Source organism: Diplodia seriata (assembly GCF_021436955.1).
Source record: "Diplodia seriata strain FDS-637 chromosome Unknown scaffold_6, whole genome shotgun sequence".
NCBI lineage: Eukaryota > Fungi > Ascomycota > Dothideomycetes > Botryosphaeriales > Botryosphaeriaceae > Diplodia > Diplodia seriata.
The window spans coordinates 2,915,564-2,931,172 of record NW_027117313.1 but is presented as its reverse complement, the minus strand read 5'-3'; the positions used below and the strand labels follow the sequence as shown (position 1 = coordinate 2,931,172).

The window sequence follows — 15,609 nt, the reverse complement described above, 5'->3', positions numbered from 1 at the left end:
CCGGTCCAGCTCCAGACCAGCAACCTTCCAGCCAAACGCGCTGCAGCATCCCTCACTATTCTCACATTTAACAAAAGAAACCTGGACTGTATGCTCCAAAGGCCACTGTGTCTTGCTACTATCGATTGATATGGCGACTTTACTCGTCCTTGTCCTTGGGACCCGGCTTGCTCTGGATGAGCATACCCTTGTAGCCGGTAATGGGCTCGGAACCTTGCGACTGTGCCATGCGTCAGCTTATCGCGCTCCGCCTCAACGTTAGGAACCCGCGGAGATGGTACCTTGAGGTACTCCTCGGAAGCCTCCTGGTACTCCTTGGTCATGGTCGGCGGCGGCGGGCCGGCAAAGATGCGCGTGAAGCCGAACAGGGCGCCGGCGGCGGCCACACCAAGGATGGTGTAGAGGATGATCTTCTTGGTCTCGTCGGGCGGGGCGACGGCGCGGGGACCGTGGGGGCCAAAGGCAATCCAGTAGGCTATCGAACGATCGGGTCAGCGGATGGTGTTGTTCACGTCGCCAGAGCGGGCGCGGCCAAGAAGGCATCGACGGCGCATGCTGGGATGGCTGGGCCATCGGCAGCGGCTTCGTACACACGACGACTCGGTCCTCCAAGCGTACGTACCGGCCTTCTTCTCCTGCGGGGTCAGCTCCTTCCAGTCAACCTTCATGCGGTCCCTGAGCGACATCCACAGGTCGGCCTGCTCCTCGGGCGGCATCTGCTCCCATCGCTTCTCAATGTCGGCCAGAGTCGGGTTCGAGATGGCATGGGCCTGGCGCGACTGCTGGGCGCAGATAGCTTGGGCGAGCTTGGGCGCGCGGACGACAGGGCGAGCGACCGAGGGAGCCGAGCTGGCGGCGCGGAGGATGCTAGAGCGCAGCATTGTGGAGGCGTGGAGCGGAGAGTGGTACAGAGTCCGAAGGAGAAAGTTCGTCTGCAGCCGTGGGGCTCACGACAGCGGGCCAATGGACGGTGGGTGGTTGATTGCAGCTGGGCAGGGTAACGATGATGAGGGTTCGCGTCGCTGGATCAGAAAATGGACGTCTCACGCCACGGCTAGTCCCGAGCGTGCTGCGAACAAACGTCGACGACCAACATCACCACGTCAGTGGGCCTGCTGGGCCGCACGCTGCTCGCCGCCCAGTCCGGCGGCATCACGTTTGCATTCTGCTCGAGTTTGCGCCTCTGCCGTACGTCGACGCGGCTCTGGAGGTGAGCTCAAATTGGGCCAATCAGCGGCTCACGAGAGAGCCCGAGCCGCGCTAGGCCCGCCTGAGACGGCGCTGCTATCCAAGCACTGCTCGACTTCTCACGCCATCCCGCGCTTCTATGCGAGCAAACTCAAGCAAATCCAATCCCATGAACACGCACTTGTTCCTGGTGCCAGCTTCGAGCACCGAAGCTGCCTGTAGCTCAAGAGCCGCGGCCGATTCAATTGCTGCATTACCAAAACAGCCGCTGTGATTCGCCAGCTGCCTGCACCGTCGTCCACTACCTCTTTTGGCCCAATTGAGACATGTCCAGGGCTGCGATGCCAGCCGCGGTGTTGCAGCGTCCCGCTATCGCCACAGCACGGCATCGCCACGCCCAATCCATCCTCAACTCCGAACCTCCGTAATCGGCAACCGCTGAAAATTTCCTTGCCCGGCTCGGGGGTGCCTGGGGCGCCGTGCTGGCAGCACAAAGTCCCTCTCGACGGGATCGAGCACACCTGCTGCCGCGCCTGCCGCTTCCAGTCATTGTCATACTCAGCATTCGCGAAGTAGACTGCCGTTGTCGCACCGCCAAGTCTGGCCGTTGTCCATGCTTTCCGGTCATGTCTCCAGCACTCGCCGACGGCCGAAGATCTCGCTCCTTATCGCATCGGCGCATTCGTCAGGGCGTGTCAGCCCACCCAAGGCTGGAAAGGACGCGGGAAGGAAACCTCAGGACGAATTGACGTTGGCGGCTGCGAAATATAGGCAGAATATACCTACTGCAATTAATAAGCGCGGGACTCGCAAAAGAAATATGGCGTGCAGTATTGATCTGCGGCGTGAAGAAAGCTCAAAAAAAAAAAAAAAAAACCTCCTCAATGGAAAGCTCAACCTACCAACACATTCTTGGCCCATCCCCAGCGATGGCTGCCTGCGTTTTCAAACCGCGACGGTTGGTGTATTAGGAAGCGCGCTCAACAAGCCGTCGACCCGCTCAACGTCAGTGAAGTGGCATCCATCGTTTCCGCCGCGCCGGGAGCTGTGCCGCAGCAGACGTAACCAGCGTCACAGCGCAACAGACCGACCGGATGCTCCGGCGCGATTGATGAGGGCTGTGGCAATGCTCAGGATTATGAATCTCACGCTGCCTGCCGAGCGCGGCGTGCACCGTGGTGGCAGAGGGCGGCAGTGATCTGATCTGCTAACTGCATCTCGTTACACTGCGCCCTTTTGCAGTGCCGGAAGGCGGCTCAGCCCGCAATTTGTGAGACAGGATGCGCTTGGATGTGGTGATGCTTCGACTCATCGAGCGCAGGATGCGCAGGGCCGCAGATTACCGGGCCGATGAGTGGGCTCTCATGCTATGTCAGACCAGCGGTACACGTTGACTGGGCAGGCCATGACATTCGACAGTGGCCTGCCTGAGGCTAGAGGCTTGCCAGCTGGTGGGTCGGTCGCGATACGGGCTGCGAAATCGCTCAGCAGCCTCATGCAGCGCGCGAGCGGCCTCCTGGGGCGCTTTTTGTCGTCGCAGCAGCGCATGCCAAGCGCGTTGGTCAGCGCTGGTATTTACCGATCGCACCCGCTGCGAGTTGCGCCGGGGCCGACGGGCAAAGTCGGGAGCGCGAGCTGCAAGCCCCAGTCCCGAGGCAGTATGCGGGGAGCAAGGCGATCCGGCCGTGCAAGGCGGCAAGGCCCTGGATGATATCATCCGAGAGCAGCAAGTAGAGCTCTCGTGGAGTCTGTCGTGCCATGCGCTGAGATGGTGCGTGGGAGGCTATCAAAAGACGCAAATTTGATCACGTTATACACGCGTTTTGTAAAGTAAACTGCCCCTCACACCCCCACCAACCGCCGGGCTTTTCTCAACAGGACCACTACAAATAGCCCCTCTATCGCCGCATCCTCACTGCACTTCTCTCTGCACTTCCATCCATCCACTCCTCCCAACACCACCGCACACTTCCTAAAGTAAGTCCCCGTCCTCCTCGCCCAAGGCTCCCGCCACCGCAGCTGCTGACGTCAGGCCCCAACAGAACAACACCGCAATCATGGTCAAGGTACGACACCATGTCGTCGTCGCCCCTCCAAACGCCTTCTGACAGCGGGACACAGGTCGGCATCAACGGTTTCGGTCGCATTGGCCGCATCGTCTTCCGCAACGCGTACGTAGCTCGCTGCCTCGAGCCTACCCCGCCTACCCCGCCACAGAGCTGACGTTTGTGCCAACAGCATCGAGCACGGCGATGTCGATGTCGTCGCTGTCAACGACCCCTTCATTGAGCCCAAGTATGCTGTACGTACACTACAACCATGACACAAGCCTGGGATCTTGCTCGGGTGCCGGACAGGCGGATAGCTAACAGCAGCTCTGCAGGCCTACATGCTCAAGTACGACTCCACCCACGGCCAGTTCAAGGGTGAGGTCAAGGTTTCCGGCCAGGACCTGACCGTCAACGGCAAGACCGTCCGCTTCTACCAGGAGCGTGACCCCGCCAACATCCCCTGGTCTGAGACCGGCGCCTACTACGTCGTCGAGTCCACCGGTGTCTTCACCACCACCGAGAAGGCCAAGGCCCACTTGAAGGGTGGCGCCAAGAAGGTCGTCATCTCGGCTCCCTCGGCCGATGCCCCCATGTTCGTCATGGGTGTCAACCAGGACAGCTACAAGTCCGACATTGACGTCCTCTCCAACGCCTCTTGCACCACCAACTGCCTGGCTCCCCTCGCCAAGGTCATCCACGACAAGTACGGCATCGTTGAGGCTCTCATGACTACCGTCCACTCCTACACTGCCACCCAGAAGACGGTTGACGGTCCCTCGGCCAAGGACTGGCGCGGTGGCCGTACCGCTGCTACCAACATCATCCCCAGCAGCACCGGTGCCGCCAAGGCTGTCGGCAAGGTCATCCCCGACCTCAACGGCAAGCTCACCGGCATGGCCTTCCGTGTCCCCACCTCCAACGTCTCGGTTGTTGACCTGACTGCCCGCCTCGAGAAGGGTGCCAGCTACGACGAGATCAAGGAGACCATCCGCCAGGCTTCCGAGGGTCCCCTCAAGGGCATACTCGGCTACACCGATGAGGACGTTGTCTCGTCTGACCTGAACGGCGACAACAACTCGTCCATCTTCGACGCCAAGGCCGGTATCTCCCTCAACAACAACTTCGTCAAGCTCGTCTCGTGGTACGACAACGAGTGGGGCTACTCTCGCCGTGTCCTCGACCTCCTTGGTAAGTTTCGAAGACGCAAATGCAAGTGCACAAACGGCTAACATTGGAACAGTCTACATTGCCAAGGTTGACGGCAACGCTTGAATCTCTAAAGAAGAGGTCGGCGGTCGGAGCCGCCTGTAGAGGGTGGTGTCCGAATTGGGTAAAAACAAGCATAAAAGCTTCGGCATGATAGTGACGAAGAAAAGGGGAAACATATTCATAGACAGGAAATTCTGATGACATTTTTTTTGGCGCATGATTTCGAATTGTATGTGAATCGTTTGCGAGTAAAGCTGCTTGATTGAAACGGCGTCTTGCTACAGAAGCCATGCTTAGTAGTGCACTGCGATGTCTATGTCTTCCCATCTTAGTGTCGACGGGGTTGGTACGACGGAAGGTGGAAGGCGTAGATGGTTTTTTCGACGACACGGAGGTCCCTCCGCCAGAGTCTTAGCCCGAAGTTGGTGATTGTTGCTTGGCGGAGTTTTTTAGAGAAATGACCTGGTTCTGCGGGGGTACTGCGAAACTTTTCACAGACCAATAGATAGACAATTCAAAGCCTAATATCTTGCCTGAAATATTTGACTGGTTTACGGCATATCTGTTCAGAGATGCAAATCTCTATTGCTGTTGAGCTGTGGTGTTGAGTGCATTAGGTAAACTAGTACCGTGAGTTTCTTCGAGCAGCATAGGTGTCGGAGATCCTTGATGAGCATACAAAGCAGGATTTCGAGGAAGAATCAGAAAATATTTTCTTTATGGTGCTTGAAACGGGCAGAGCAGGTAGGCACAAAGAGCGCGACAGCCAATGGCGAGGGTGGACGGGGCCGTGGTTCAACCGGACGGGGCCCAAGCTCACTGCACCTGGCGACCTTAAGCTAAGCAACACCTACATCCCCGACCCATCTCCAAGTCGCACCACCCACGCCCAAAACTCACTGCTGACGACTCGGCACTTCTGGCGCTCCATCAGTCGAAGGTGAGATGGCCCGCGTGAGCTTCTCCGCCAGTTTTGCGTGCCAACCGCGTGCGCAACCTCTCTCCCGTTGTCGCTTGAGTGGTCGCTCCCTCGCAGCTTCCATTTCCATGTCATTGCGTCGAGCCCGTTTGCACCACAAACATCCGCTGACCGCCTGCCACTCCCCAGACACCTTTGCCGTGCACTCTGCCGCCTGTGTTTGCTTCTGCTTTTCTTTGCCCGGTCACGCTCTCACCACCCCTTCCCCTCCGAGCTCTCTTTCAACCCTCCGTTCCCTTGTCGTACATCGGCACACTATTTGGAAACTACCGTGAGTACATATCATTTCCACTTCCCGTCACCACCCCTGCCAGCACCCGCTCTGCTACCACTGCTCCTTGCTCGGAATTCTCTCGGTCGGATGATCGGTGCCCATCAGAATCAGACGGCTAACCCCCCACAAGTGAAGCGTAACTGCCCAAACATGTCCCGATGACCGACTTCGTCTCTGCATCGTAATCCCGCCCTCACCATGGACCTCGATCACGACATCTATGTCGCCAACGACGGTCCACCTCTACGGCCGAACCAGCCGCCCAATGGCACGGATGAGACGGTGAATCCTTCCCTCATCTTTGGCGCCACGCTGCCGTTGAAAGATGGGACTCAGCTACCTCCTTCACCCCGTGATCCCACGCTTGGACCATTTACCGAGCCCACTGGCGAGCCCATGATGGAGTCCGAATCGGACGACAGCTCCGACGACGCCACCACCGCCCGGTACCCCCAAAGGGCCATGGTGGTTATCAATGCTCCCAAGCCAAAGTCCGAGACCTTACCTTACAGCTCATCACGCTCCGGTCTCGTGTACGATGTGCGGATGAGGTTCCACACTGAGCCGCTTGATGCAATGCTCAGTGAGGATGACATCCATCCTGAAGATCCCAGGAGGATCATGGAGATATTCAACGAGCTTGCAGAGGCTGGCCTTGTAGAGACACCGTCGCATCACGTCACCGAACCCGACTTCTCTCTTTGGAGGATCAACGCAAGACCGGCAACCGAGGAGGAAGTTTGCTTGGTCCACACGCGCGACCACTATTTACAGGTAAGAGCGTATCAGGGTAAGTCGAGAGTTATGTCTTCCCAGCCAGGTTCCCAACTAACCTCTCCACCAAGACGAAGAACAAGACATGCTCAACGACATGGCAGCGGAAATGGATTCTGTATACCTCCATCCGGCGACCTTCTCTTGTGCAAGCCTATCAGCTGGCGGAGCCATTGAAGCCGCTCGTGCAGTAGTGGCAGGTCACGTAAGGAATGCAATTGCAGTCATTCGGCCGCCAGGTCACCATGCTGAGCATAACGCGCCTGGGGGCTTCTGCTTCTTCAACAACGTTAGCGTTGCCGCCCGAGTCTGCCAGCAAGACTTCCCCGACAAATGCCGCAAGATTTTGATCCTTGATTGGGATGTTCACCACGGCAACGGTGTACAAAGAGCGTTCTATAATGATCCCAACGTCCTTTACATCTCCATTCACGTCCATATGAATGGAACCTTCTATCCGAGCAACAACTACGGCGATCATACGCACTGCGGTGAAGGCCCGGGAGAGGGCAAGAACGTCAATATTCCTTGGAGCTCGCAAGGCATGGGAGACGGCGATTACATGTACGCCTTTCAACAAGTTGTCATGCCCATAGCGCAAGAGTTTGACCCAGACCTCGTCATCGTAGCATCCGGGTTTGATGCTGCAGACGGTGACCGTCTCGGAAAGTGCTTCGTCACTCCGCCCTGCTACGCACACATGACGCATATGCTCATGTCATTGGCAAATGGTAAGGCAGTCGTCTGCTTAGAAGGCGGCTACAATCTTCAGTCGATCGCCAAGTCGGCGGTTGCCGTCACAAGAACTCTGATGGGAGAGCCACCCGACCGCCTGGGAGAGGGGATTGAGCCGTCACCTCTAGGCCTGAGCACTGTGGAGCTTGTCAAGAGACATCAGTCCAGATACTGGAAATGCATGTACCCGAAGCAACACAGTGGGGCGATAGCAAATACCCTGCACGCAAGGAGGATACACGACATTGTGAGGCAAGCCGATGCTACCGATTTCTGGAATGAGTACAGGATGACCGAGCTGTTCATTCTGCGGGACAAGATTTCGAAGAGCTTCGAAAAGCAGGTTTTGGCAACGTAAGTTTCTCATTGGGTGGTTCTATCGCCGCACTTAATCGTCTCGCTACAGTGCTGATTCCGAAAAGGCATAATTTTGCCGAAGAGCGCCCTCTACTAGTCATATTCCACGAGCCACCGGAGACCACGGCTCTCCCTGATCCTCGGAGCACGAAAATCAGTCTGCACAACATTTTCGTCGTATGTTTCCCCAATCCCGGCTGGCTTGGTTCCAACTGACATGCCTGATTCAGACTGATGTCACCAAGACGTACGTGGAGTGGGCGGTGAAGAATGGATTTGGCGTTATTGATGTCAACATCCCGGAGCACATTACCGACCCGAATGTAAGGAGCCGAAACCCCGGATTGTGGTTGACACGCGACAGCTTACGTTTCTCATAGGGCGTACCGGAATTTGCTGACGCGGATCCCGATGATTTGCGTGGTTTCCTTACGCGCGAGCTGGCAACGTACCTGTGGGAAAACTACATCTCGTAAGTTCCTCAGTGATCACTTTGATCTAGACTAACTTGGCAGACTGGGCGAAAACACACACAAATTCTTCATGGGCGTCGGTGCAGCATATGGTGGTATTCTAGATCTCCTGGGCGAGAATGGTAAGCAAACATTCGTACTCGGTGTGTTATGGACACTAATCGTGTACAGACGACTGTACAAAGGAGACGGATCACACGTTCGCTTTCATCGCGGAGAACAGTCTGCAATCTATCAAGAAGCTTACGGACGACTATATCGGCGACTGGTATTACAATGTAAGGTTCCCACATACAAGCCTTGCATGACCAGAAGATCTGACTTATTTCTTTTAAGAGCTCCCACATCTACGTTGCTCAGAACCATGCCGCCTGGGACCCCGCCCGCCAACGCAAGCTTCGCAAGAAATACGGTTACGTCGTCCGCTCACCACATGATGACCTCTCCAACATGCTCGAAGAGCACCGCGACGAGGTTACGGACATCATGCTGCAGCTGACGGAAGAGTGGCGCGAGGAGCAGGCCGAAGCGGCCAAGCTGCGCGCGGCCGAAGAAGCGCAAAACCCGGCCAAGCGCCACCAATCCAACAGCGCGGCCTTCTTGCAGAACAGTACCATCTACGATAGCAACGGCACCAGCGGGCCGACCAGCAATAGCAGCGGGCCCACCAGCGCGGCCGGCAGCAACAGCATGACGGACGGAAACGGTAATCGTGGTGGTGGAAGAAGCATCAGGCACACCAGCCTGCCCGCGCCGGCTGCGGACCCGCGAAGCACGCCTATGATCAGAAGTCCCTCGGGTCATGGCGCTCATCCGCGCGGACCGCCGCTGGGGAACTTCACCATTACGCCGACGAGGAGGGCGGGGAGCGGGAGCGTCAGTCCCGGAAAGAGGACGAGGGGAGAGTAGGTAGAGTGAGTGGGTTGAAGTATCATCACGGGAAGGAAGTCAGGTTTTTAGCATGGAAACGGGGAAGGGGCCAGTAGAGAGAGAGAGAGACAGGAGAGGGAAGAATGGAAGGACGGAGGGAGGGAGGGAGGGCGGGCTGCATATTCACGGAGAGGGAGGCGTTGGGGTTGGGGATTAGCTGGCCCTTATTGCTCTGCTTCTTCTTCTTCTTCTTCGTCGTCGTCGTCCTTTTCTTATTGCTAATTTTTTTTTTTCTTTGCGTGCTCTCTCATATAGAAAGTTGCGGGGCGTGCATCTTTGCGTTATGCTGCTTTTGATTTTTGTTATTTCTGATGATGCTTTTTTCTCTGCCTTTTACCCGACCGACTGAAAGGCTTGGTGGTTGAGAGTTGAGTTGGTAGTGAGAGAGAGCCCTGCCCTGCCGTACACCCCGATAGACAACAGAGCGAGCGCATACTTTATCTTTTTTTTTTTTTACTTAACCGCCATCCCCATTTTTGACGATCATTGCGTTTGCAAACCCTTCTTCCCACATGCCCCAGGTATGTACATTCCGATTCCCAGCCCGTCTTAACCTTTACCCCGCGTCGATCGCGATTGTTGCCATGTGTCCGGGTCGCCCCGGAGCAAAGGGTACCTGGGTAGCGGGGCGACCTCGGTTGAAAGGTGCTCAGGAACGGCCATCGGAAAGCAAGCACAACGAACCCGAACGCCCGAGGTAACTAGATGATAGATAGCATACGTACCTATAATGCGAGCGCGCTGTGACGTATTTTTTTTGCGTTTTACTTACACCATTTAGGGGGGTTTCTTCGATACAAGGCGTTTACCCTACCCTACCTACCCCTCCCTCCCATCCTCCCCCTTTGGCTGGTTAGGGAAGGGTCGTGTGATTGCGCCGGTTTGGGGATACGGGTGCGATTTATTGTGGGGTCCGGGTGGCCGGGTGACGTTGTTGGTGCTTGATGGGATGCATGCACCTTGCTGGTGTAATAAAGTGGGTTTGGATGTAGGTAGGTAGGTAGGTAGGAGGCGCACTGCTGGATGGCTGGATGGCTGGCTGTGGCCGGGATGATGACTGCTGGTGGTTGCCTGGCTTGGGGGGGTTTTTTTTTTCTCGCCGAGTCTTTTTGATTTTGCTGGTTGCTGATGGTGTGGTGGGTGGGTGCGTTGCCTTTTTTTTTCGTTCTTTTCTGTCCTATCGGCTTCGTCGTCGTCGTCGTCGTCGTCGTCGTCGTCGTGCGTCTTCGCGGGGGTTGAACTGCGTCTCATGCTTGTCTTTTATAGATGCATCGACGACAGCGAACTACATGCTTACATGCTTAGACACCCGGCGGCTGCAACGGAAAAATAATGGCAGCAAAGTATGTATGTGAGCCTAACAGGAAATGTGTAGAACGGAAAAGACAAGTCCTTGTGTTCTAATTATTTTCCGTTTCTTCCATCACCGCGGCGAAAGCGCCAATGCGAACAGTTGGGCAATCAATCTTGATCGGATCTCGAGGTTTTTTTTTTCTTTACCCCGCCAACCCCCACTTTCCTTTTACAGAAGGTGTAGAGCAGCCATTGTTCCTGTCGTTTCTTGCATTCTTCTCTTCTCACTCGCACAACAGCGCATATATACATACAAAAGGTTCGCCTCTCTCTCGGCTGCGACACTGCTGTCTACATGTTAGCTTTTCCGGGCGAGCTTGTGGACCCTACCCAAGGGCATGTGTTGTCGTCTTACTCGCCCAGGAAGAAGGACGGTGCCATAGCTTTCAAAACGCCGTCCAAACGACACGGGAGGCCGATGCTTCGTTTGGGAGGAAGCTCCAGAATCGAATGTTCCACTGCAATGGCAAGCCTGATGAGTAGTCGTCTGCCCAGACGCGGTCATGCTTCCAGCCTAAGGGGCTGGAAATAGTCATCGTTCGAGACGTGGCCTGCGTCCGTCCCCCGTCTTCGCATTTCCGTCAAGGGAAGGATTGGATGGGTTGGAAGGGTACTACATCTGCGTGCGGACATCTGGATTCAGCTACTCACGCAAGCTGGGTTCGATGGCTGCAAGTTACGTCTTCTCACTTCACTTTTGAGTGGAAAGGAAGCTAGCCCATCGACGCGAAAATGAGATGTCTTCATGGAAAAAAAAAAAAAAAAAAAGCTTACGTCTGGATGCGTACGGAGTATGCGGTGCAAACAACCTACCGTCTAGCAGCCGCGTCACATCGTGACAAAAGAAGTGCACCTGCCTCATCGAGATACAGCGTCTTATGTATATGGGTGGGTAAGGGCAAGATCCGGACGTAAATGTATGCTTTAAATACACACACACAGATTTAAACCTCTATATCTTGTCTCCAACTACCCGTGTAGCAAGAATGTATCGACCTCGGCGAGCTCAAATCTTCCGTCACCTGCCGTTGGCATTAGATATTAGCAATCTAATAAGAATTTTCTTGATGCATTTCAATGCCTTCTAAAGGCCAGGCCAGGCCAGGTCCGGCCCAGGCCAAGGACCGTAGATCCTACTGGGCTCGAGTACTCCCAGATCTACTCCTCCGGTGGAAGACGCCTTTTTTAATCGCCCCTGTGCTAAAAGACCAAAACCAAAAGAAAGTAGAGCCTCTACGCAGCTCCTTCAGTTTGCAGACCGATTGGTTCCCGGGGTATCTGCCATAACTCCATTGTCGCCTGTTCTTCTCAAAGCCCAAAAAAAAAAAAAAAATTCAAACTCTTTCCTTCCAGTCCCGATGACTGTCACCTTTTGCTTCAGCGCGTATCGAAGACGGTAGTAATCTTCGTCCTCAGCATCCCGAGCTTATCTCAACTCGACCTACAAGCTCCCCCAATTTTGAAAAAACTCAGTACGGCAAGCCAGCCTCGCACGGGTATAGTGTTCCGTGCCGTCCCCCCTCTCTTCAACCCGTCGACCTCTTCACCCTCGGCGTCGGCGTCCACCTCACCTTCTCCCTGTTGCCTCCATCCCTCCTCGCCGGCGACGACGAGCCGTCAAACGCGCCGAACCCGGCCAACAGGCCGTCCCGCCTCGGCGTTGCGCCGCCCACCCTCGCAAACAGCCGCTGCGCCGCGGGCGTCAGGTTGCCTCCGGGAGCGGCACGTCCGACGCCTCCTGCTCCTCCTCCGTTCTTCCTCGCAATGACCGGGCTGCTCGCGAACTTGGGCGTCGGCGTCTTCCCCGTAGTAGCACCGCCAGCCTCCCCCTTCAAAGCGGCGATGCGTCCCATGACGCCGCCGCCACCGCCACCACCACCACCCTCTCTCTTCGCCTTCGACGTCTTGTCGACGAGCTTGTGGTGCAGCTCCTCGCGCCTGCTCGCCGGCCGGAGGGAGAACGGGTTGGGCCTGCCGTCACCCGCCGCCTCCGCCGTGATGCCCAAGCGCCGGAGTAGGGAGTGATCCGGTTCCGGCTCGGGATCGTCCTCGTCAACGAAGGCGTATCCGGCGACGCGTGGCGTCTCGTTGCCTGCGTACGCGCTGCCTCCGCCGCCGCCGCCGCCGACCTCCGACTCGGTCGGCCGGGGACGGCCGCGGATGGCGGCGTTGACGGCGGAGAGCGAGGGGGACGGGGGCACGTTGTCGGCTGCCGGATAGTCATCCGCACCGGGAGGAGCGGGGAGGCGCGTGTTGGTGTAGACGATGGCCTTGGGCGGGGCGGTCGACGCGGCCTGCGCGGCCTGCGCCACCGTCTCGTGCGTGTCCTCGATCGAGTCCGGGGCGAACATGAGCGAGTTGCGGGGCGCCGAGGGGCGGTGGTCCGGCATGGCCTTGCGCGTGTCGCCGTCGCGCTCGCGCTCCGGGTCGCGGCGCACCAGGGCGCGGTCGTTGTTGCGGATGCTTCCTCCCCCTCCTTCTGCGTCCGCCTTGAGCAGCTTCGCCTCGCGCTCGCGGTACGCCAGCTGCCGGCCCGTCGCGATCTTGTTGCCCTGCCACAGGAAGGCGTGCTTGGCCGCGCGCTTCGTGTTCTGGCGGTCCAGCAGCGCGTTGAAGCTCTCGTTGTCCTCGGACGTGTACTTGGCCTGGAACGCGTTCAGGCTCATGCCGCGCATCTCGTCGCGCTCGCGCGCCTTGGCCTCTTCGTCCTCGCGCGCCTGCCTTTCGTCTTCTGTCTCGTCGTCTTTGGCCGCCACCGTCGCCGGCGTCCGCGGCGTCTCGCCTCCCCAGCCCCTCGGCGTCTCACCCGCCCTGGCCACGAGCCGCGGCGTCACCGGCGTTGGAGTCATGCTCACGCCCCTCCTCCCGAACTTCCGTCGTCCGTCCGGCAGCGGGGTCATGATGTCCTGGAGGCGGCGTCCGGCGTCGTTGATCCAGGCTTTGTCGTGGCTCTCGACGGCGGCCATGTACTCCCGCTGGGCGCGCATTTCGAGCAGGCCAGGGTAGAAGTCGCGGGCGACAATGTGCTCGATGGTGTTGGTGTACGTGTCTTCGTCGATGATCTTGGGCGGGCGCTTGATGCGCTTCGCGGGCGGCTGCTGTGGCGGCGGCATGAGGGCGGTGTCGGCGGAGCGCTTGGTGAGCGCGGTCGAGTTCGAGGACGAGGACGGAGACGCCATGGCTGTGGATTGTCGCGTCGTGTCCGCCAGGCCGAATGCTTGGAGTGTGGTCGTGTGTCGTGGTGGTGAGAAAGTCGGAGTGAGAGTCGACAAAAAGTGTCGGGGGTGCTGGCTGAAGGCCGCAACTCACCCGCGCGTCATCCCGCATTTCCCGGCCGCCCAGCTTCAACCGCGAGTCTGCGCCGCACCTTCCACCCCGCTGAAAGCAGCAACAACAAAACGACTGCTCAATTCCGCTCACAGGACCTCCCGTCCCCTTCAGCCTTCCTCCAAGACCGTGTCTCGACCCATCCCGCTCGCTCAATCCCCGCAAGCAACCCGGCGGCCACCGAAAATCATTCCTTGCTTGCCCAGCAACACCACCAACCACCCTCCCACAAAAGCCGTCCGCCAAAACGCGCGCGCGCCCACGAAAAAACAAAACGCCACCTTCTCGTGTTTAAACAGCCAAAGCGCCCTCGCCCAACCAACCTCCCCTCCCCCCCAAAAAAAAGCAAAGAAAAAAAGAAAACAATGCCCTCCTCCCTCCCCCTCTCCCGCCCGACCACCACCACATCCTTCACCTCCACCACCACCACCACCACATCCTCCTCCCAAACCCCCTCCTCCCTCACCCTCCACACCCACACCCACCGCCACGCCCCTTGGACCTACATCCACCTGCGCCTCCACCAGACAACCCCAACAAACAACCTCGACGCCCTAACAACGCGCCAACACCTCACCGCCGCGCTGCGCACCCACCTCGGCACGCACGGCGCGGCGACGCCGGTCGACATCCTCAAGGTAACACCAAGAACGGGGGAGGTGTGGGTGCGGGTGCCGCGGGAGGACGGGGCGGGGGTGGTAGCGGCGGTTGGGGGGGCGGCGTGGGGGGAGGGGGAGATGGGGTGGGTTGTTAAGGGGTGGGGGGGTTGGTTGGGGGGGTTGGTTTTGGGGGGGTTGGAAGAAGGGGGGGATGGGGTGTTTGGTGGTGGTGGGGGGAGATGAGAGGAGGAGGAGGAGGAGGGGAAAAGGGACGAGGGACGGCGAGAGAGGAAAGGAAGGAAGGAAGGAAGGAAGGAAGGAAAGGGGAAAAAAAAAAAAAAGGGAGGGAGCTGAGCTGAGCTGAGCTGGGGGAAATGGTGGTGGTGGTGGGAGAGAAGATGGAGATGAAGAGAAAAGAAACAACTGCGATGGGTTATAGCCATGGTCTTCTTTTGCTTTCGTCGCCCTTTTCTTACCGCAGCGCGCGCCCAGAGTGCAGCACTCGAAGAAGGGTCTGCGACGGGAGCAGGAACTCCCCCGGAAAGACTGCGCTTGGTGAGAAGGAGAGGAGGCCGACTACCTAGCTGGGGGTGATTTCCTCAATGCATCACCTGAGCCCTGTCACAGCGGGTACCGAAAGAGCCCTATAGAAAAATTATACATGGGACGGGTAATTGAATACAAGATCCAGATATATAAACAAGGTTCAAATGCGCATATTTACGTGCGGATCTTGTATTCAACCGCCTACATATCTGAATGCAATCGGAGGGACGAAGCAACCACAGGCATGAAAAGTAGGATGAGCTTCGGGTGCGGTATGATATTTCGAGATAAAACAACCGCACAGCAAGGCATATCGGTTAGTCCTGCAAAAAGAGAATCCTCAAGAACTCCCTTCTGCCGTGTTCTTCCGCTGCTGCAGAGTTCCGGCCAAAGCAAGAAAAAAAAAAAAAAAAGCCAGAGCCTAAGATAGAGCCCTGTTCCCTTCGGCCGTCCCCCACTCTACTCCACATCAGTCATCCTCATCTGAGAAGCTCTTGGTCCTTCTTCCTGTAACACAACGCCATCGGTTCAACGTCGCCGTATCGATGCCCCCCGTCCTAGCCAGCCAGAAGTCCTCAGACAGCGACAGTGAGGTCCTCTTGTCCAAGCTTTTTTTTTTCTACCCACACACCTTCAGTCCTCATTTGTTCCCTTCCTTCAGCCATCGCAGGACCTGCGAGGCCACATGAAGAGATCCCGGTAGGAATCTACCGCGAATAAGAATGTCCCGAGCAAAACCGGGTGATGATGATGCTGCTGTGCCGCGCCAAAACACACAACCCAACCAAAAACGAGAAAGCAGGGAGTCGACCTC

General features: G+C 57.4%; 4 protein-coding genes across 4 annotated transcripts; 2 read left to right on the top strand and 2 right to left on the bottom strand.

Annotated features, from left to right (window-relative positions):
- Positions 1-139: 139 nt before the first annotated feature.
- On the bottom strand, positions 140-881 carry cox5 (Cytochrome c oxidase subunit 5B, mitochondrial; the record flags this gene model as incomplete). Its single annotated transcript, XM_066778170.1, has 3 exons — positions 140-220; positions 282-475; positions 623-881. The coding sequence occupies 3 exons, from the start codon at positions 879-881 to the stop codon at positions 140-142; spliced, it is 534 nt and encodes a 177-aa protein (XP_066632265.1).
- A 2,364-nt stretch (positions 882-3,245) lies between these two features.
- On the top strand, positions 3,246-4,511 carry SLS55_006740 (uncharacterized protein; the record flags this gene model as incomplete). The annotated part of the gene is made up of 5 exons (XM_066778169.1): positions 3,246-3,254; positions 3,310-3,359; positions 3,427-3,490; positions 3,572-4,427; positions 4,480-4,511. The coding sequence occupies 5 exons, from the start codon at positions 3,246-3,248 to the stop codon at positions 4,509-4,511; spliced, it is 1,011 nt and encodes a 336-aa protein (XP_066632264.1).
- Positions 4,512-5,899: 1,388 nt separating this feature from the next.
- On the top strand, positions 5,900-8,949 carry HDA1 (Histone deacetylase hda1; the record flags this gene model as incomplete). The annotated part of the gene is made up of 8 exons (XM_066778168.1): positions 5,900-6,491; positions 6,547-7,564; positions 7,633-7,744; positions 7,798-7,890; positions 7,948-8,039; positions 8,083-8,162; positions 8,212-8,318; positions 8,377-8,949. 8 exons carry the CDS (start codon positions 5,900-5,902, stop codon positions 8,947-8,949), a joined length of 2,667 nt encoding a protein of 888 aa, XP_066632263.1.
- Positions 8,950-11,849: 2,900 nt separating this feature from the next.
- On the bottom strand, positions 11,850-13,502 carry SLS55_006738 (uncharacterized protein; the record flags this gene model as incomplete). The annotated part of the gene is made up of 1 exon (XM_066778167.1): positions 11,850-13,502. The coding sequence occupies one exon, from the start codon at positions 13,500-13,502 to the stop codon at positions 11,850-11,852; it is 1,653 nt and encodes a 550-aa protein (XP_066632262.1).
- Between the last annotated feature and the right edge of the window lie 2,107 nt (positions 13,503-15,609).